The sequence below is a fragment of the Eptesicus fuscus genome, chromosome 9 (assembly GCF_027574615.1).
Source record: "Eptesicus fuscus isolate TK198812 chromosome 9, DD_ASM_mEF_20220401, whole genome shotgun sequence".
In the NCBI taxonomy this organism is placed as follows: Eukaryota; Metazoa; Chordata; class Mammalia; order Chiroptera; family Vespertilionidae; genus Eptesicus; species Eptesicus fuscus.
Window position 1 is genome coordinate 17522455 of NC_072481.1, and position 21287 is coordinate 17543741.

The 21287-nt window shown below is 48.9% G+C and overlaps 2 protein-coding genes across 4 annotated transcripts; one reads left to right on the forward strand and one right to left on the reverse strand.

Annotated features, from left to right (window-relative positions):
* Window positions 1-620: 620 nt before the first annotated feature.
* RCC1 (regulator of chromosome condensation 1) lies at window positions 621-20018 on the forward strand. Of its 3 annotated transcripts, none has more exons than XM_028155177.2 (12): window positions 621-727; window positions 2716-2849; window positions 13510-13591; window positions 14120-14227; window positions 15048-15235; window positions 15412-15591; window positions 16483-16579; window positions 16694-16816; window positions 17631-17786; window positions 17961-18080; window positions 18418-18570; window positions 19684-20018. In XM_028155177.2, the coding sequence occupies exons 3-12, from the start codon at window positions 13519-13521 to the stop codon at window positions 19857-19859; spliced, it is 1374 nt and encodes a 457-aa protein (XP_028010978.1). In that variant the 5' UTR covers window positions 621-727; window positions 2716-2849; window positions 13510-13518; the 3' UTR covers window positions 19860-20018. The 3 variants fall into 3 exon arrangements, with proteins under 3 accessions (XP_028010978.1, XP_054576775.1, XP_028010983.1); XM_054720800.1 differs by having other exon boundaries at window positions 14120-14185; XM_028155182.2 differs by lacking the exon at window positions 14120-14227.
* Window positions 3834-5441, reverse strand: LOC129150199 (uncharacterized). Its single transcript, XM_054720710.1, has 2 exons — window positions 5374-5441; window positions 3834-4554 (listed from the first exon to the last, which is right to left on the reverse strand). The coding sequence occupies exons 1-2, from the start codon at window positions 5439-5441 to the stop codon at window positions 3834-3836; spliced, it is 789 nt and encodes a 262-aa protein (XP_054576685.1).
* Window positions 20019-21287: the final 1269 nt, after the last annotated feature.

Genomic DNA, 21287 nt, shown 5'->3' on the forward strand with positions numbered 1-21287 from the left:
TTTTTTTATCATCCTCAAAGTTGGTTTTCTAACTGCATAGCTGAACAGAAAGCAGAAGCCCATGCAAGTTGTTTTTAAAATCCCTTTTGTATTTGTGAATTATAATAAAGGTGACTATATACTGATTAGTGTGGTTTCTTTTTTCACGTGGGAGTGTGTGGTGACAGCCAGAGATAGTAATCCATAATGGACGGGCTTGGGGAGGGCGAGGGCTCCCAGCCATTAGCCGCACCCTAAAAACCCTAAGCTTTTGTCTTGTGCTCTTTGTGTTTAACTTTATATTGACACTTGGCCATCGGGAAGAAGCATGCCCAGTTATATAGTTCCCTGGCTAGATCCCATTTTCATTGTGCAGTTGGATAGCCGGTTAAGTTTAGGAATATGGGTAATGTTTCACCTACCTGTAGTTTCCCATAAAGTACTAGCAAGTTAACATTAGCAACTACAAGATTTTTGTTACAAGTCCCACTGCTGTTAGGCTAGTTAAACCTAGACTGGTGTCCAAGTAGCAAGCCCTTAAACCTGGAAGACCACTGCCATGGGTGATGTGAGGTTGGGTCACAATGGAAGCTTTGTCAAGCCCTTGTACAGACTGCTAGCCTTGTAGGGATGGGATGTAATAGGCCCTGAAGGATGGAGACCATCTAGAAGGTAGAGGCGAACCTGGTGCGTGGAGTTCAGAGAACCATGAAACCATTTAGGAGCCTTTGTGATCAAATATAAGGAGGTGTGTGTATTTGGGGTTTGGGTGGTGGGTTTGGCCAAAGTGGAATGCCCAGATGGAGTTTCACAAATGATGTTCAGGGCCAGAGGATAATAGATTTGGGAATGGGAGCTATTTCCTATAGCCATACTTGGGGAGAGCATGGCTTGTTGGCTTTTTGAACTGATAAAAGCAACATGTAGATGATATGCTTAAACTAGTAATATTTGCAATGATTAGTTGTATTTGCATATGTTAATCCTCACAACTCTGAAATGGGTATTAACCTAACCCAGTTTCAGATGGGAAAACTTGGGAACAGAAAGGCTACATTGCCCAAATTCACAACTGGAAGTGGAACTTCTGCACAAAAGCATCAACCCCCTGCAGACTTCCTGGAAGCGAGGCGGAAGTAAGGCAGGAGCCTGTTTATCCCCAGGACCAGTCCAGTGTTGACCTCTCACCTTGGTATCATGACCACATACTGTCTTGGGGAAGTAGGGGCCCAGTATAGTGTTAGCTTTTCCCTACAACCAGAGAAAGATCTTTTTTTTTGAGCGAATTCACAGCATTTTATTCGTTAATCCATTTCATTCAATAATGCACCATATTGTTCCTGGCACCATTAATGCTACTGTCATTATTTCCCTTGGAGAGGACCATGCTTTTACAAAATCTGAGTTGGATTTCCATCAATTAACTCCAAAGAAAGATTATCTTAATGTTTTGTATCAACTTCTCAGGATAGGGCTGGATAGCTAATGCTAGACAGGAAATACCTGTATTCATTTCGATGTCCAAGTGGAGCTGAAGCAAAGCTGTCGGCAGGTATTCTAGGTCCCACCCTTTCTGCTAAATTTCATCTTGCAATATACCTGTCTAGACTTTCCAAACAGGCTTTTCCTGCACGTAGGCCATCATACCAATTGTTGCCAAACGGAGTCATGCTGCCTAGGTTTGGATCCTGATACCACCAGTTTCTGTGCATGTGACCTTGGGCGAGCCACTTAATCTGCTTCAATTTCCTCATGAAATTGGGGGGAATAACAGAATGGGGATATTAAATGAGTTAATATTTGTAAATGCTTCTTACAGTCTCATAAGTACAATGAACTTGTTAAATAACATTTTGTGACCACCTGGTATTGCAAGCACAGCACCAAAGAAGTATCTAATTTATTGTTGGTAATCCTCACCTGAGGATATTTTTCCATTGATTGATTGATTGATTGATTGATTTTTTTTTTTTGAGAGAGAGAGAGTGGAACGGATAGGGAGAGAGAAAGAACGATGATACATTGGTTGCCTCCTGTACTGGCCCTGACGGGGGCCAGTGATCAAGCTTGCAACCAAGGCATGTGCCCTTGACCGGGACCCTTCAGTCCTCAGGCCAAGGCTCTATCCACTGAGCCAAACTGGGAAGGGCAAAAACATCTAAATTTTTAAAGATTTTTAAACAGGGCAAGGTCTCCCAGCTATGATTTAGGGAAAGTAACCTGGGCATACTGGTGGGATGAAATGGAGGGGAAGAAATGAGAGGTAGGAGCAGAGTCCAGGAGGGTGGTGCTTTTGATCAGAGGGGCAGAAATAGAAACATGAAGAGAGGAGAGGGAGGAATCGGTAAAACATTTAAGGTTTGAATCTATTTCTCAGAGAACCTTAACTTTGGCTGGAAAGATGAAGTTGGGGCGGTGTCTAGATCCATGGGTGATGAGTCACATGGGTAGAGCTGAAGGGCTGAAACTTCCAGTGGAGGGCAGATGGACTGGCCTTTCAGAAAGTGATAGCTCAGCCCTGAACAGGAGTTTTGCCCCCTTCTACCACTTGCAGGATGACTCCAGAGAAAGTCCCAACCTCTTTGAACCTCGTTTTTCTCATTTTACAACTGTCATGAGGTTTTTTTGAGGAACAAATGTGCTAAGTAACATGGGTGGAAATGTTTCTGCAGTTAACAAAGTAAAAATACGAAGTACAAAATAGGTGATAATAATCATTTTTATCATTACGTTAAGCATGTGAATGAGCAAGAACTTGGAGGAAGACAGCAGAGAGAGATCAGAGATCCCAGAGCTTAAACTTGGAGAAATTTCAGGGTACTATATCATCCAAAGGAGGAGTCCATGATGGAGGCAGAGGTAAACTTGAGGTAAGAGACCCTCAAGACGGGGAGTGCTTTGGGGTGGACTCTACAGAAAAAGAAATTCAGTTGGTAAACACTCATCAAAAGTATCTTATCTGGTTATGATAGAATGACTTTCAGAGTCAGAATCAACATGAAATGGAGAAAATATCCTGCAGAGGTCACTGCCCTGACCTGCGAAACCCCCCAGACAATCAAATGGCCAGAGAAGTCACCTCAGGGAACACCTGAAATCTTCAAGAACTGTTTGTATCCACTGTGGAGAATGAGTGTGTTAACAAGAGAGGGTCATCCGCTTGGTACCTATTTTCCTTCTCCAGCCCCTAACCCCAAATCACATCCAATTCAAATGGTCTCCCTCACTCGATTCGCTTCCAAGTCCATTCTCCATTCTGTTCGAAAACAGAAACCTACTCATATCACTCATCTGGTCAAACCCCTTTCATAGTTCCCCATTGCCTCGGAATAGAGGCTGCACTCCTTAGACATAAGACCGTGCATCCCTGGCCCAGCCCTCCTGCTCCAGTGCGCTTCCTGTCACTCCTGCAGGTGCCCTCTGCTCCAGTCAGACCTTCTTCATAACATGTTTCCCACAAACACCCTAGGCTCTCATCGCTCCCTGTCATACAAGGGATGCTTCTCCGCGTTAACTTGGAAAGCATTTCTTAAGTCCCAGGCTGAGCCAGATGCCCCTTGTCATAACTCTCTGTTGATAGTCTGATCTTGAGAACAGGGAAGAGCAGTATCTCTTTTCTCTGTACAGTTCCTATCACACAAGGTTTTCCCATAAACAAACCCTGTTTTCAAATAGTCTTTGGGATTGTTAGTCCACTCCTCTCGATTTGGGGTCTCCAAAATACACACCCACTGTACTTGTGGAGTACAGGTGGAGCACCTGGTCTAGAGCTCCTTGTGGGGAGCGTGTCCCTTGCACTTCCAGGGGCGGCCGCCAGGGGCCGCTGGGCTCTTTGTTTTCCTCTGTGGCCCGGGTCAGGCCAGAGGCCCGCAGAGCGCATGCTCTGGGGCAGTTCGCGGCCCAGCCAGCGAGCCGAGGAGTTCCTCGTAGCTGACCGGCATCGAGGTAGGTCGCGCGTGTCGTGGGCGAAGGGTCCTGGAGGATGGCGGCGCGCCGAGTGACCACGGCCCGAGCACGGTGGGGGTCGTCGGCGGGCCGGCGCAGTTGCTCGCGCGCGCCCGGTCGCGTGGCGACGTCTCCACGTGAAGCCGGGCGGCAGGAAGGCGCAAGTGCGGGTGCGCGTGTCCCCGGTCCCGCGGGGCGTCCGGGCGAGGGCCGGGCCCCGCCTCGCTGGAGCGAGCCCGGTGGCCCCTCTGCCGCCGCGCTTCTCGCGTCCGGCCCGCGGCGCCCGCGCGGGCGGGAGATTCAAACGGCCGGAGCGCGGCCGCCGGGGTGCGCGGGGCCGCGGGGACCTCGCGGGCCGGGTGCGCAGACCGCTGGCCTGGCGGGCGGGATGGCCCGGCGGCGGGAGCCGCTCCCCGGTGCGGGCCGCGTTTCCGGGCGGGAATGGTGGTTTCGCCGGGCTCCGTTAGGGGAGTTGGGCTTGCAGAGTGGGAAGGAGCCCTCCGGCGAGGGGCCGCTGGGGGGGCTGGAAGGGCTGGCGGGCAGGCTGGGCAGCGTCTGCGCGGGAAGCGTGGACAGGCACCCGGACAACTGTTGACCGGCTGGAGCGGTGTGCGGGGAACTCCGCATCGACTTGAAAGTGTAAAAAAACACATTCAAACCTGTAGAGGATTTTTGTGCGTTTATTTGAGCCAAACTGTGGGCAATTGCCGGGAAGCAGAACCTCAGCGAATTGGGGTGATGCTCCGGAGAATGGCGGGTTTTTACCTTGTTTTTATAGATTACCGTCAAAGAGGAGCCCTAAGTGGGTTGCATGGAATCCATTGGTGGTAGATGAGGGAGGTGGGAGAAAGCAAAGCGAGGAAACCTCTGGGATTGGATAAAAAGTGAAATGATGGACACATGCTTCTTTTACTGAGGTGGGTGCAGAATAGTTAACAGTCCACAATTAACATGATAACAATAACCAGGAGGGAATTTGTGGTCTGGGCCCCGGTGCCATTTGTTGCGCCCTGAGGGGTCCTGAAAGAGGAAGTTACTAGTTACCCGGACATTTCACAGGTATGTTATCTCAGATGCAGAAAGACGATAGGCTCAGTAAAGATTGGAAATTGATCTTTGTCAGGGAAAATACTGGCCTTCTATACACTGCTTTTAGTTAAATTTTTAATTTCAGACCATTCTTTGTACTTACTTTAGGTCTTTTGAGTTTGCAAAGCCGCCATGCAGGCCTTCCCTGAACTAGTTAGGTTAGCATGTGCCCCCCCCCTTTTGTGTGTGTGTGTGTGTGTGTGTGTGTGTGTGTGTGTCCATAAACGCATCTGTCAGATTATTTACTGCTGTCTACCCCGTGCTGCGCTGGCGGGGCTGGGGAACGGTGGTGAGAAGGGCCCCGTGTGGCCTTTGCGGAACTGCCGGTCTCCCTGGGGAGGCCCACGCGGGCCACATTACCTAAGTGCCAGTGAGATCACGGATGTAAGCCGCGGAGGCAGGGGCACTGCTGCCGACGAGTCGTTCATCAAGTAGTAATGGAGGTGCTCCAACCACGTGTGATCCGTGTGTCCTAGCAGAAGTCGCGTGTATGGAGTGTTACACAGGAACTCTGAGGGTGTCACCCAGCCCTGCCCCGGAGGGTCAGGGATGGCTTTCCAGGTGAGGTGACACTTGAACCGGGTTTTAAAGGAGCTGCAGAGTTGTTCAGGTGGAGGGATTCGGGTGATCCAGGCAAAGGAAACAGCACATGCAAAGGCATGAAGGTCTAGGTGAGTGTAGTGGTCAGGGATTACACAGATGTTGGAGTCTGGCTGGAACACCGGGTACCAGGAGACGCGTAACAAGATGCTACAACAGGGACTGGGTCTTGAAAGGTCTCAGGTGACAAGGGACCAAGGACACTGGGTGGAGGTGGAAAAGCAGGATGGTTTCACCCGGGAAGAGTATTAGAACGGAGTCTGGAACAGTGAGTTAGGAGTTCATGCTGGTGTTTTCTGAGACATCCCAAAAGCAGGAATCCTGTTCAGCTTTGCAACTTACTACTGAGTCCCCTTGGGTCTCCCACTAAATCTTCCTATTAGTTTATCTGTAAAATAAAGGTAAGAGGCATGTGGTGAGAATTACAGATATCCTATATTTTCCATAAAGCAGTGATTCTCACATCTGGTGGAAAATGTGGCCCCTTTTCTCCTGGGGAAAAATAAACACATAAACCCAGGCACAGCTCTGTATATAAGGGGGATCACCTGGTTAGGAAACTTTAAAATATATATATATATATATTTTATTGATGGGACAGGGAGAGAGAGATAGAAACATCAATGATGAGAGAGAATCATGGATCGGCTGCCTCCTGCACACCCCCCACTGGGGATTGAGCCCTCAACCTGGGCATGTGCCCTTGACCAGAATCGAACCCTGGACCCTTTAGTTCGCAGGCCAATGCTCTATCCACGGAGCCAAACCGGCTAGGGCTGGTTAGGAAACTCCTGAGGTGGAGTATCCCGGTAGTGAGCCTGGCACATAGCAGGAGTTCAGCAAATGTTTGTTGACAGGTGAGCCCCTGTCCTCCCTTCCCTGGGGACCTTTCTCACAAAGAATCATCAGCCTCTGGGTCTGGCAGGCAGTTGTCTGCCTCCTGACATTGGGGATGAGGGGGTGGTGGTAGGGACAGCTGCTGTGGTTAGAGAGAGGGCTCTGTCTCCCTTTGCAGAAATGAGGCTGTGGTGGGGTTACAGGGGGTCACAGCAGGAACACCAGGCCCTCCCTGGTAGACTGTCTAGTCCAGCGGTCGCCAACCCGTGGTCCGTGAGGTCCGAAAGCTTGGCAACCGCTGATCTAGTCTGGTGTGCCTACATTCATCACATGAAGTACAGGCTCAGGGAGAGGTGGGAGGGGGAGCTCTGGCCCTGGTCGGGCGTGGTCAGGAGACCTGCCATTTCACCCCACTCCTGTGTGGCCTGGGGTGCCTTTCCCTCAACCTCAGCTTTCTTATCTGTGAAACCAGGGTGATCACTTTTACCTCAGAAGGCAGGTGTGAGCATTCTAGGAGAGTTGACTCTGTGTCTGATTTTTAATTATTTGGGACTGTGTCTCACTCTTCTCCCAGATTGTCAGCTCCTCAAAGAGCTGTTTGTGGATTGTGGGTGGACAAAAGACTACTACTTATTCCCAGCCAGACACTCCCTGTCTGGTTAGGAAAACACACCCGGAGCAGTTAGAGAGGGAGTGTGCACAAGGACTGATTGTGCTCTAGAGGCTGCAGGTGGTAGTGGGTGTCAGACTCCGCCACTGAGAAGGTGCCCTCTCATTCCCTGCCCTGCCCCGAGGATTGCTCACAGCAGCACTGCGGTGCCCAGAGACCTCCACTTGAGAGATGAGGATTCTCAGGCCCAGAGAACTGGGGTCTGTTCGACTCTAAAGCCAGCGCTCAAGTCCACAGCGGGGAGTTGTACCCGTGGTCCTCCCGATTCTTCACCCACCTGGCCCAGCCTCGCTGCCTCAGTGTCTCCTCTCTGGTCTCACCACCCTCTCCCTCTCAGCTTTCTTCTGCCCTTTGCCCTTTGTGTTTGGCCAAGTTCATGGGGGGCACTGGGAAGGCCTGCCCAGGCTGCCTCCACCCCTGCCGGGATCATGGATTACCTTTCGCCAACCTGTTTGGGGTTTTTGGTTTGTTTGTTTGTTTGTTTGTTTGTTTTAATCCATCAGATATACCTGGGTTCTGTCTCTGACTCTCCTTTACCAGCTGTGTGAGCTTAGGCAAGTACATTTACTGCTCTGTGCCTCCGTTCCCTCAGCTGTGAAATAGGAGTGAGAGTGCCTTCGTCAGCTTGTTGGGAGAAGTAAAATGGTGCCGGCACACCGAAGACAGGAGTGGCCGGTGCCCCAGAGAGGCTCATATTTTAAAGAGTAGATTAGTATGGGGGATAGCATGTAAATTAAAGTAATTATGGTCCAAAAGTCTGTCCTCGTTTCTCTGGGAGAGAATGACTCCTTTAGGATTGGGAAAGGATCAGAGGATCAGTGGAGTTGCCTTTGAGACTTGAGTAGAAGTTCTTCCAGTAGGATATGGATGGGAAGGTGGAGAGATGCAAACAGGAAATAGTTGAAGATTGTGTGGGAAGAGATAGGAGGATATAATAGACTAGAGGCCCAATGCACGAAATTTGTGCAAGGGTAGGCCTTCTCAGCCGCCGCGGCTGCCTCTACCCCGCGGCTGCAGCCCCGGCTTCGTCTGGAAGGTCGTTCGGCTGTCCGGTCTAGTTAGCATATTACGCTTTTATTATTATAGATAAGGGATGAGGCCAAAGGTGAAGTCCGTATCAGAGCCTGGAGATCTTTAGTACCAGGCTAAGAAATGTGGGCTTAATCTTCCAGGCAAAGGGAACTGAGCAAGGAAGAGCTTGTTCAGGTTTGAGGTTTAGAAAGATCAGGAATGACTTGTAGAATGGAATGGGGGTGGGGAGCAGGAAGACCCCCCGGGGAGAGAGGATGTGAGAGAGTTCCCAGGCAGGCAGACTGAGAGACTGGAGAGTGTGAGGAAGCTAATCAGGACATTAGCTCTGGAGCCTGACCCACTTGGTTCAGATCTTTTCTCAGACTTGGGTCGGAGCCTTCCCTAATTATTTGTGTAATAGGGCAATGTGACTAGCTTGCCGTGAGATGCCCCAGAATTTTAGCCAAAATCCTTGAAACAGTCTGCATACCACAGAGGTACTCCTTGGGGAGACTTGTTCTGGACCCCCACAACAACCACAGGTCATCCTGAGGAAGTGACTGGGGATTTGCCTTTGCCCGGCCTGGACACAGTGAGCCGGCTGCCAGCCTGGCCAGTGGTACTGGCTGTCTACCTCTTATATCTCACACCCCTTAACCGCCTGCTCTGTCTACTTAACATCTCTTCTTGGGTGGTTCCCATGCACTTCAGACTCAGTGAAAGCACCTGGTAAAATGGAGATCCAGGACTCCTCTCCTGCTTGCCCCACCGTGTTCTTCATCTCACTGAATGGAAGTCTACCACCCACATAGTAGGTTAAGTCAAACCCTGTGAGTCTTTGTGTTTGGCCAAGCCCAGTTCTGACCAGGATCACCTGGGTTTTTTACAATGGAAATGCCATTCTGGATTCCTCCTCCACTCGTGCCCCATATTGAGTCTGTCTTCTAAATTGATCTATTTTGTCTACTTTTCTCTGTTGCCTAAGGCCAAATCAAGTCTTGGATGCCTGCAATAGCCTCCCCTTCCAACCCATCCCATTTTCTTTCTTTTTTCTTCTTTTTTTACATATTTTTATTGATTTCAGAGAGGAAGGAGAGGGGGAGAGAGGTAGAAACATCAGTGATGAGAGAGAATCATTGATCTGCTACCTCCTGCACGTCCCCTACTGGGGATTGAGCCCGCAACCCATGCATGTGCCTTTGACTGGAATTGAACAGACCGACAGTCTATCCACTGAGCCAGACCAGCGAGGGCCATCCCATTTCTTTACTGTAGCCAGAGAAATCGTTTAAAATTTAAATTTGATCGAGACGTTCTTCTTATAACTTTTCTGTTTCCTACGAGGCCTTGCATGACCCAGCCTGTTCCCCTGTGCCATTTGACTAATTGTTCTCAAGCTACAGCCACACCGGCCTCCCCATATTCCCAAACCCATCACACTGTTCACTGGAACACTGTGTCCAGGTCTTCCCCTCCTGGCTTTCTCATTTCAGGTCTTAGCTTAAATGTCACCTCCCTGACCACTCTCCTCCCCTAGTCCAGGTAATCTCTCTGTTTTCTTTTGGATACAATATGCATACCATTTCAACCATTTATAAATGTACAGTTTGGTGGCATTAATTGCATTCACATTGTTGTGTGACCAAGTTATTCTCTATGTATCACCTTGGCTATCCTTCACACAGCACCTTCTGTAATAATTTTTTTCTTTCCCACTAGAATGTAAGCTCCATGAGAACAGGGGGAGGGTTAGTGGTGTGTTTTTTTCTTACTATTTTGGGCCCAAAGCCAAACAGTGGTAATAGACACTCAGTAAATATTTGTGGAATGAATGAACGCTTGAGCTTCCATGTATTGAATACAGCAGGTCCTTGAATAATGTTGCATTCAACATTGTTTCATTATAATGTTGATGAGACACTGTAATCTGTTCACTTAAAGTCACAGAACCTATTGACATTGTTAAGTGTGGAATTACTATTTATTGTGTACTTGGCACTTTAAAGTTTTTTATAAAGTCTTTTTTATGTTATATGTATTACATTCTGTATTACAAAAAAAATGTAAGCTAGAGAAAAGAAAATGTTATTAAGAAAATCAAAATGGACATAGGCACTGGGGCGGAGGGGGCTTGCCTGGGATGGGAATGACTGGCGGGAGGGGGAGGAGGAGGGGGGACAATGGGGGAAAAGGAGACATATGTAAAACTTTAGACAATAAAAATAATAATAATTTTTAAAAAAGAAAATCATAAGGAAGAGAAAATACATTTATAGCATTGTACATATTTATTGAAAAACCCCCACATATAAGTGGATCTGGCAGTTCAGACCTGTGTTGTTTAGGGTGAATTGTATTTAGTTTTGTAAGAAACTGCCAAACTGTCTTCCAAAGTGGCCGTACCATTTTGCATTCCCATCACCAATGAATGAGAATTCTGTTATTTCACATCCTCACCAGCATTTGGCATTGTGTTCCAGATTTGGGCCGTTCTAATAGATGTGCAGTGTTGAGGGCAGCCCTAAGAAGTAGTATGGCAACCCCTTTTACAGAGGAGGATACAATTCAAAGAGGTTAAGGCTGCTAGCCAGCGATGATCACAAAAGCCAGGTGAATAAGCCACAGCTCTGGAAAATGAATCCAGTTCCCTCTAATCCCAAGGAATGTGCATTTTGAGTGTGGGAAGAGGGGTCTCAAAGAGGTAGGTTGGAGGGGAAGTTTCCCGGCCTGGGAGAATAAAAGTTGGGTGAAGCTCAGAACTGCCACCTCATTAGAGTCAGAACTCGGCCAGTCACAACTGAAGCTCAACCTGCACAGCTACTTCCTTATCTTCAGTACTTTGTTCTTCTCCCTCAGGGGAGTCAGCAGAATGTCCCCCCAAATTTAGAGGCTACTGGTGTCTGTATTCACATATTGTGGAGTGGGGAGCTGGAGAGACTGAGGCTCAAGGACCTGCTGGAAGGAAGGAAGGGAAAGAGGAACAGAGAGTGGGCTGCTGGGTAGACCCACAGCTGAGCCTGAAAAGGGCTCTTGTTCTACAAATTCCATCTGTGACCTTGGGTAGAGTCTCCATCCCTTACCTATGAAAACGGGGGAGAGGATGGTTAGGTTAGTGTAGGTCTGTGCTGGAGAGTAACCTGGCCATAGACCATGTAATCCAATGTTGGTTTACTGAACACTTGATACGTAATTACTCTTTTTATTTTTTTTTTAGATACTTGTATTATTCCCATTTTACTGAGGCGGAAACTGGGTAAAGAAGAGACTAAATAACTTTGCCCCAGGTCAAATAGCTAGAAAGTAACGGAGCCCAGGTTCCGGCTCCCGAGGCTGGACTCGTTTTGTTGTTGTTGTTTTGTTTTTTGTTAATCCTCACCTAAGGATATTTTCCCATTGATTTTTAGAGAGAGTAGTAGGGAAGGGGTAGAGACAGAGAGAAACATCAGTATTGGAGAGAGACATCGATTGGTTGCCTCCCCGTGCACCCTGACCCGTCCAGGGATTTGACCAGAATTGAACCTGAGACCCTTCAGTCTGCCCGGCCCATGCTCTATCCACTGAGTCAAAGTGGCTAGGGCCAGAGGCTAGACTTTTTTTTTTTTTTCCCCAGAGAGGAAGGGAGAGGTAGAGAGAGATAGAAACATCAATGATGAGAGAGAATCATGGATCATCTGCCTCCTATACGCCCCTCACTGGGGGTCGAGCCCGAAACCTGGGCATGTGCCCTTGACCGGAATCGAACCAGGGACCCTTCAGTCCTCGGGCCAACACTCTATCCACTGAGCCAAACCAGCTAGGGCAGAGGCTAGACTCTTAACTGCCACAGGCTATACCACTTGTGCATCAGGACAGCTCTAAAGTGTCCTGGCTCCAGCCATCCATACAGAAAGATCACAATTCAGAGTTTGGGCACCCCAGGCTTAGACACCCTGACTGTCCTTCACAGTCTTAAAGAGCAGGGCTCAGTAAAGATGCATTTGTGGAGGAAAAAGTTTTGGGCACAAATTGGCTGGATGAGTATTGAGAGAGAATGCCTCTGTTCTCGGCAGCCTTGGGGAAGACCTGAGGATCTTGGGGAGCTGTAGCAGTTAAAGGAGGGGAGGGGGTTCAAGACCGGCTTTGAACTGCCCTGGATCATCCCGGGTCCAACAACCAACCTTCCTTCCTTCCTTCTTTCCTTCCTTCCTTCCTTCCTTCCTTCCTTCCTTCCTTCCTTCCTTCCTTCCTTCCTTCCTTTTTTTTTTTTAATTTGTATTGATTTCAGAGAAGAAGGGAGGAGGAGAGAGAGATAGAAACAGCAATCATGAGAGAATCATTGATTGGCTGCCTCCCACACGCCCCACACCAGGGATCGTGCCCGAAACCTGGGCATGTGCCCCAGGCTGGAATGGAACCCGGGACCTTTCAGTCCGCAGGCTGACACTCTATCCACTGAGCTAAACCAGCTAGGGCCCAACAACCCTTCTTGTCACCGGAGGTGATTTCCTTTCCCTCTTTGTAACACTTGGTGTTGGTGTGTTAGTGTGAGTGTGTGTACTGGTACACAGCGCCCTTGTTGGACTCTAGAAAAGCCAGGCTCCTCCCGGAAGTGGCACTTTGTGATCAAAGGGCACACATGGGCAGGTTTGGTTTTACTTAATTAGAATAACTTTGTAAAGTCTGATAATAACAGGAATACATCAGAGTTACATAGTGGTTATGTAGTTAACCATTAGTTACAAAGTTACTAGTGATTATCTCAGGGTTTGAGGGCAGGTATGAGGGTTACTTAATGTTCCTCAGCTACAGCCACACCAGCTTTTTCATTTTTTATAATAAAAATATGTAATGCTTCTTATTAAACATCTTATATAGGGAAGTGTAAAGAAAAAAGTAAAAATTGTCCATGATCTTATTTTCCAGAGGTTATCATTGTTAATAATGGACGTATTTCCTTCTACACATTTTTCTACACTTATTTTTACATGTGTGTATGCATTTATATTTCAAAAATGGGATGGACTGTTTCTTGATGTGCTTATATTATTTGGCAATGGTAAACATCTTCCTATTCAATAAACAAGTCTCTGAAAGCATCACTTTTAGTGGCTTCATACTGTTCTGTCATGAATGTACTACATAGCCACTCCTACTATTAAGCACATGGGTTGCTCCACTTTTTTTTTTTTTTTTTAATGTTATGAAGCATACAGTAGAGAATATCTGTGGAACTTACTCTTTGGGTGTATTATTCTGTTCTTGTTCTTAAATTCTGAGAAGTGGAATTGCTGGGCAGTGCCTCTCGCCTTTGTAAAGGGCTTTTTCTTCTGTTAATATTGCCTGATCAGAGCAGGACATTGATTGCCATCTGACATGGAGTATTTGCCTGGGCTTTTCAGGACAGGAAGATGCCACCCAAGCGTGTGGCTAAGAAAAGGTCACCCCCAGAAGATGCTCTCCCCAAAAGCAAGAAAGTGAAGGGTAAGTTGGCTTCTGTCTCAGTATGTATGGCCTCTTGAAGCCCCAAAATCTGGGACTGGGCTCCTTCCCCGCTGACATTTGAAGCTGAGGGGCCTGAAGTCCATAAGCTCCACCCAGTTGGCAGGTCTCCTGTAGGTCATTGAATCCCACCCTCAAGGAACAGAGACTTGTTTAAAAGCACTCAGGTGGCATTAGCAAAAAACTAGACCCTAAGGCTTTGCCCCAGGCAGTAATGGCTTATGGTTTGGACCACTGACTTCCAGATGTGGGTTCAAGCCCTTGGCCCTGAGCAAGTATCTTAATCTCGTTGAGCTTGGATTACCCCTTTCATGAAATAAGAGGCGAGAACAAGTCCAACCTCACTGGCCTGTAGTGAGGAAAATGAAATAATGTCATGGTAGCATTTGAGGGAGGTGGTTGTGGTTTCTTCTCTTTTGGAACCCTGGAGGGAGACAGGGAGGAGAGACCCACCCCAATCTGAGAAGGGGGAGTGTGGACCCAAACTCAGACAGTGTCTGTCTTTTGCAGACCCTCGTAACCAGGCAGTGAGGGCCGTTGCTTCCCACCGCGTTCCAGGCGCCCGCTACACCCGAGGTGCCTGCAGGCCGAGCCCTGCCGACCAGAAAACCCGACCAGGTGGCTCCCTGCCCAGCGCAGCCTCAGAGGCCCTGGCAACCCTGGGGGAGGGGCTGGACACCATTGGCTGTCCAGGGCCATGGACGGTTGCCATTGGCCAGCAGATGGTCCTGGACCGCCCACTGGTTGGCGCTTCCCTCAGCAAAAACCTGTTAGCTCTTATGCTGCTCCTCCCTCTTCAGCTGTGGTTGTGTATCTGCTCCTTATAGGAACCAGGGTGTCTGTCTGTGTGACTATGTTCAGGAGTTCCGTGACACCCTGAGGATGGAGCTAGGGACTGTGTAGACTCATGTAGGCTCCCTTGGTTTCAGTGCAAACACTACTACTTATTAGCTCTGTTAACCTCTCTGAGGCTCCATTCCCTTTCCTGTAAAATGGGATCTTAAAAAAGGAAGGTCTGCAGCATAATTTGGGGAACTACAGAGCACTTTAGCATTAGTGGAGTAAGCAGTCAGTAAAGAGTAGACTATTACCTGAGCCCTCACTTTCGGCACCATGCGCCTTATCAAGAACTTACAGCTCATCAGGAAAACTACCTTAGGTGCTCACTGTTCTCCCCACCAAGATTCATTTCACAATATTGAGAGTCTCCTTGTTTCTATTTCCTTCCTTTCAGATTAATGTGCTCAGTTTTTAACCTTTACACAAACCCTATGAGATAGGGACTTCTGATATCCCCATTTCACAAATGAGGAAACTTAGGCTCAGAAGGGTCATACTAAGGTCTGTGGCAGAGCAGGGGATTGAACCCAGAGCCCATGCAGTGAACTCTCCTCTCTCCCATCATCCTACACACTCGGCTATCTTCTTCACTCCTCAGTCTCACATAGGTCCCACCGCACAGAGCCGGGCCTGGTGCTGACACTGGGCCAGGGTGACGTGGGCCAGCTGGGGCTGGGCGAGAATGTGATGGAGAGGAAGAAGCCAGCTGTAGTAACCATTCCGGAAGACATTGTGCAGGCTGAGGCTGGGGGCATGCACACCGTGTGTCTAAGCAAAAGTGGCCAGGTAGGTTGGGGGCGTGGCGTGGGATGGATAGGGACTGGGGGAAGGGGCTTGGAGAAGGAGCTTTAAGCCACACACATTTCTCTATGGAGATGGAGATGGCTAGCTGCATGGGGTGGTCTGAACAAGAATGGACTGAAAGGCCAGATCTTGCACTAATGGGGGCATCCTGGGCACAGGTCTACTCCTTTGGCTGCAACGATGAGGGTGCTCTGGGAAGGGACACATCAGTGGAGGGCTCAGAGATGATTCCTGGGAAAGTGGAACTGCAAGAAAAAGTGGTGCAAGTGTCAGCAGGAGACAGTCACACAGCGGCGCTCACCGAGGATGGCCGTGTCTTCCTCTGGGGCTCCTTTCGGGTAAGATGGTCTGGAAGACTGCATGGGCTGGCAGACAGAGTTAACTGGTGGGCCCCAAGGATAACCTCTCTCCATGCCCCTTTTCTACTTCCTGGCGAGGAAATCAAGGTCTAGAAGTAGAGCTCAGACCCAGACCCAGCCAGGTCTCTGGCTTCTTCATTCAGGCCTGTCCACTCCATTGGCTGCTGCCTAGAATCTGATGTTGGGAAGTGTGTCTTAGGAAAGAAAGAGGTGGGTGCGTCAAGGATGTCTTTAGCTAAGGCTGATCCAGGAAGCCTGTTGTTCGCACCCATCTTGCTACCTTCAACCTCTCCTCCCTTCCTAGCTCTCTTCCACGTTTCTCAGTAATATTGGATTTTTATATTTTTATTTATTTTAATATATTTTTATTGACTTTTGAGAGGAAGGGAGAGGGAGAGAGAAATAGAAACATCAATGATGAGAGAGAATCATTGATCGGCTGCCTCCTGCCCGCCCCCTACTGAGGATCGAGCCCCCAACCCGGGCATGTGCCCTTGACCAGAATTGAGCCCAAGACCTTTTGGTACAAAGGCTGAAGCTCTATCCATAAGCCAGCGGTCGCCAACTGGTGGTCCGTGAGGTCAAAAAGGTTGGCGACCGCTGGCTTAAGGAAACCAACCGGTGGTCCGCAGACCACTCGTGTCGTCCAAAAGGTTGGCGACCACTGCACTAAGCCAGACCGGCTAGGGCACTCCTTTGATAGCAGACCATGTATGATTTCATTCATAAGCATTTCACTATATGGCCTCATTGCTGTCCACCTCTCCATCCCCATCTGGCACCAGTGCCCTTTACCAGACAGCTCTATGGTTGATCTGGCTGGTATGGGGCATGCAGGACTGGCTGATAGTGCTTTGCCCCTCCTTCTAGGACAATAATGGTGTGATTGGGCTCTTGGAGCCCATGAAGAAGAGCATGGTACCTGTGCAAGTGCAGCTGAGTGTGCCTGTGGTGAAGGTGGCCTCGGGTGAGTCTGGCGTTACTTGCTCTGGGCAGTAGTTGGAGAACCTCATTCTGGTGTTGGCCAAGCCTTGGGCTCTACAGACAAGTCCTGCATCTCCTGCCTTCCTCTCGCCCTCAGGAAATGACCACTTGGTGATGCTGACAGCTGATGGTGACCTCTACACTTTGGGCTGCGGGGAACAGGGTCAGCTGGGCCGTGTCCCTGAATTATTTGCCAATCGTGGTGGCCGGCAGGGCCTTGGTAGGTGGGCTAGGTCCCTCTGGCAGGGCAACTCGGCAATACAACCCCTGATGAAGGTCATAGGCAGGAGGGATCTCTGTGTGCATTTAGGCTTACATCAGATAGACTTGCAGTGGTAGTTAAGGACATTGACTCTAGCCCTGGCCAGTAGCTCAGTTTGTTTGACCATTGTCCCAATATCCCAGGGTTATGGGTTCAATCCCTGGTCAGGGCACATACAGGAGGCAACCAATGAATGCATAAATGAATGGAGCAAGAAGTCGATGTTTTCTCTCCCTCCCTCTTTCAAATCAATAAATAAATTCACTCATAGATGAATATGAATATGCAAATAGACTGAATGGTAGAATGACCGGTCACTATGATGCACGCTATGATGGACCAGATGATAGATAGATAGATAGATAGATAGATAGATAGATAGATAGATAGATAGATAGATAGATAAGAACTTTGACTCTAGAGCCAGGTTATCCTGGTTTTGAATCCTGGTTCTACCACCTGTTGGCTATGGGACCCTGGACATAGTTTTCTCATCTCTAAACCTACCTACTTCGTCGGGTTGTGAGGTTAAGTGAGTTACCAGAGAAGAATGGCACCTGGTAAATATCCCATGTAGATATTACCTCTTAGGGAGGGCTGTGGGAGTCTGGGTGAGGCTCTTGACTCTCTTGATACCTCTTCTGTCTAATAGGGAGAAAAGTCCCTGCTTAGCATCCCTTCGAGGGCTTTAGTGATGTGGGAGAAACCAGCCGGGCAGAGAGGTGAGGCTTTGTGTGTCTGCCACTGACCTTGGCTTCTTCTCTGCTTGCAGAACGACTCCTGGTCCCCAAGTGTGTGATGTTGAAATCCAGGGGAACCCGGGGCCATGTGAAATTCCAGGATGCCTTCTGTGGCGCCTACTTCACCTTTGCCATCTCCCTCGAGGGCCATGTGTATGGCTTTGGCCTCTCAAACTACCATCAACTTGGTGAGTCCCAAACCCAGCATCAGGCATTTGCAGTCAGAGCCAGTTTTGTCACCTGTAAAGTGAGACCATTCATATGCTGGTAGAGGGTAGGATGGCCTCAGTGTGGGAGGGGATGAAGAACAGCTCCTTGGACACTTTCACCCCTAACAACTCTCTCCTGGCCTTGCCTTCCAGGAACCTCAGGCACAGAATCTTGCTTTGTACCCCAGAACCTGACCTCCTTCAAGAACTCTACCAAGTCCTGGGTGGGCTTCTCTGGTGGCCAGCACCATACAGTGTGCATGGATTCGGAAGGTAGGACCTTTGGCTCAGGAATGCCCTCATCCCTCTGCACAGGCCTGGCCTGACTCCTGAGACCATGGCTCTTGGAACCTGGGTCTGCTTCATAGGTTGGGCCAGATGTGGGTCTGTGAGGGTTACACCTAACCCCCAGAGTCCTGGTGCTCTGCCAAGTATGAATTCAGTGGGGGCCTGTGGAGGTTCTCCCAGGCCTCCCCAAAACTGGAAGAGATACTGAAGACCTCCTCCTCACCACCCAGGGAATGGGGACCAGCTCCCATGGACATGGGAACTCACCTGGCCAACCTGGAATACAACCTGCTACTCCTCATCTCTCTCCCTCCTCCCGCAGGAAAAGCATACAGCCTGGGCCGGGCTGAGTACGGGCGGCTGGGCCTTGGAGAGGGTGCTGAGGAGAAGAGCATGCCCACCCTCATCTCCAGGCTGCCCACTGTCTCCTCAGTGGCTTGTGGGGCCTCTGTGGGCTATGCCGTGACCAAGGATGGTAAGTGGGGCTGCCCACATTCAGTCTGATTGGGGCCTGGGGGTTGTGACTCCTATCAAATAACCCAGCAGGCTCTGGTGTCCACCATGAGATGGAGATGAGATGCAGAGCAGTACTGATGAAAACATGGTTTTTCTCCTGATTGTCAAAAGCTTTGACTTTGATGAACTTAAAATGAATTAAAAAATTATTATTTTTTTAGAGAGAGAGAGAGTGGAAAGGCAGAAGGGGAGGAGAGAGAAATATTGATTTGAGAAACACATCACTTGGTTGGCCTCCTGCATGTGCCATGGCTGTGGCTGGGGATTGAACCTACAACCCTTTGGTGGATGGACCAACACTCTCTCCACTGAGCAACACTGGCCAGGGGAATAATTATTTTAATAAAGGTTATTTGTTCTGTAGAGGGAAAATAAAACAGCAAAAGGGGATATATAACCGAGACCTGGCCAGGCAGTAGGACTTGAACCCAGGTCTCCAGACTCCTGATTCAGGCTTTTCTTTACATTTCCCACCATGATGACTTCTTTATTTACAACCTAGTATGTGCCAGTGTCCCAGGGAGTTATACTTAGAATTTTATTAGGAAAAAGAAGGCTTAGTAGTCGGGGTTTGGCAAGCACAGCAGAAGAGGGTGCAAGTGAGCAATCACCAAAGCCTGAGTGGATGAGGGTCTCAGCCATGGAGGCCGTGGGAAGTCAGGCTGGTGGAGGTGCTTGATGCGGGACTATCTGGGAAGAGTTCCTGAGGAAGTGGGGCTTGTGCTACACCTTGAAGATTTCTGATAAGCAAAGGAGGGCATCCTGGACAGAAACATCCAGAGCCGTCTCGGACGTGGCTGGTCCTGGGAGTGGAGGGTGTGTAGGGGTTTGCGGAGTGGCTGGTCACGTGGGGCCTTGAATGCCATGCCTAGGAATAGGGAGAAGTGATTGGCGGTGGTTAAGGACTGTGGTCCCAGGATGACAAAGCTTCTTATCCATCATCTCCTTGGCTTTTCCCAGCTTCCCTGGACTCCCAGAGGCTGCTACAGGCCAAGGCTAAATTCACCCCATGTCCCAGGCTTCTCTCACCACAGATTCTGAAGATAGCTGCCCCCGTTTCTTTCTCTTGCAGGTCGTGTTTTTGCCTGGGGCATGGGCACCAACTACCAGTTGGGCACAGGACAGGAGGAGGATGCCTGGATCCCCGTGGAGATGACAGGCAAACAGCTGGAGAACCGCCTGGTTCTCTCTGTGTCCAGCGGGGGCCAGCACACAGTCTTACTGGTCAGGGACAAGGAACAGAGCTGATGAAGCTTCTAGGGCCTGGCTCCCGGCACCCCCCCGCTCCCTTCTGGAACACAGAAGCTGTGATGACTCAGACTCCAACAGGCCTTCCCCAACCCCAAGTACTTTGTCATCACCTGCCTTTTTTCCATCCACAGAACAGAATCACTTTCCTCTTTTTTATTCCTCCTTTCTGGAATCATCCTGTAACCTACAGGATGAAGAGGGCGGGATGGAAGAAGGGAGTGGGTTTTGTTGGAATGTTCCTCACCCCAGAACTATGCGATTAGACCTTTCCCCTCTTCCCTACCTCCCATGGTCCTGGCTGACCTTGGTTTTATCTACAAACAACCAAAACTTCCTCCCCTGGGGGGTTGGTTTCCTACACCCTAAGAAGTTGGGGCTCCGTCGAGCCCTACTCTAGTCATGTGCCACTCTGAATGTCTTTCACAATCCACAGGCGACAGATGGTACAGTTGTCGGACCCAGCTGTCAGGCACCTATGCCTGGGGGAAACTGGAGAAGGGGCAGGGCTACCAGCCGTGGGCAAGCCCAAGCCAAATATTTGGTCCTGAACAGGTGTCCAAGGGGCAAATAAATAGCGATCCTCCACTTGATCAAGAAAAAGGCCCATCAGCTTTTCTCCCCGAAGCACCAAGTATTCCGTCCTGCACTGCCCACCCAGCCTGCCTCACCCGCCTGAAATCTGGAAAGGAAGTGAGGCCTACAGAGCAGGACATGGGGCGAGGGGAAGGAGGGTTTTATACACAAACAGCAATATGGAGCGTGAAGGGAGGGCCGGGGAGAGGGTTGGATGGGCAGAGACTGGTTTCCAGAAAGGGAAGCAGAAGCTTGTACCGTGTCTGAGAAAACGGCAAGCAGGTTTTTTTTTAATGTAAAGTATTTTAGAAGAGAGAGTGAAATCTTTTAACATTTTGAATAAATTTAGAGTTTTATAAAACAGGCCACTTGTTTTCTACACATTCCCTGCTTTTTTAAGGGAACACCTGCTGTGTTGGGAAGGGCAGGATAAACCCACACCTGTGGACTTTGTGAAGACTAGGACTTAAGGTGATGTCAGGATGTCCTCATGTGTGCCTGTCAGCTGTGACTTCCATACAAATCCAAAAAGATTTGATTTTTGCTTAGGTATTTATGTTTCAGGAATCACTGTATTTTTAAAAAATTATGCTGCATAATATGAGAGACATGGAATGGTTCTTTCAACATCCTAATCCCAAATCAAGATGGTACATCTCTAGAAATATTTTTACTAAGCTTGCTGTTGTATCATTGTCAACAGCTGATGTAAATGATAAAACATGATTAACTGCACAGTAACTCTTAAGACAACTTATTCATATTGATGTAGATTTTCACAGGCATTTGAGCAAACAAAATCATAGAGCTGGCCTGTCTAATATGGTCACTAGCTACATGTGGCCATTTACA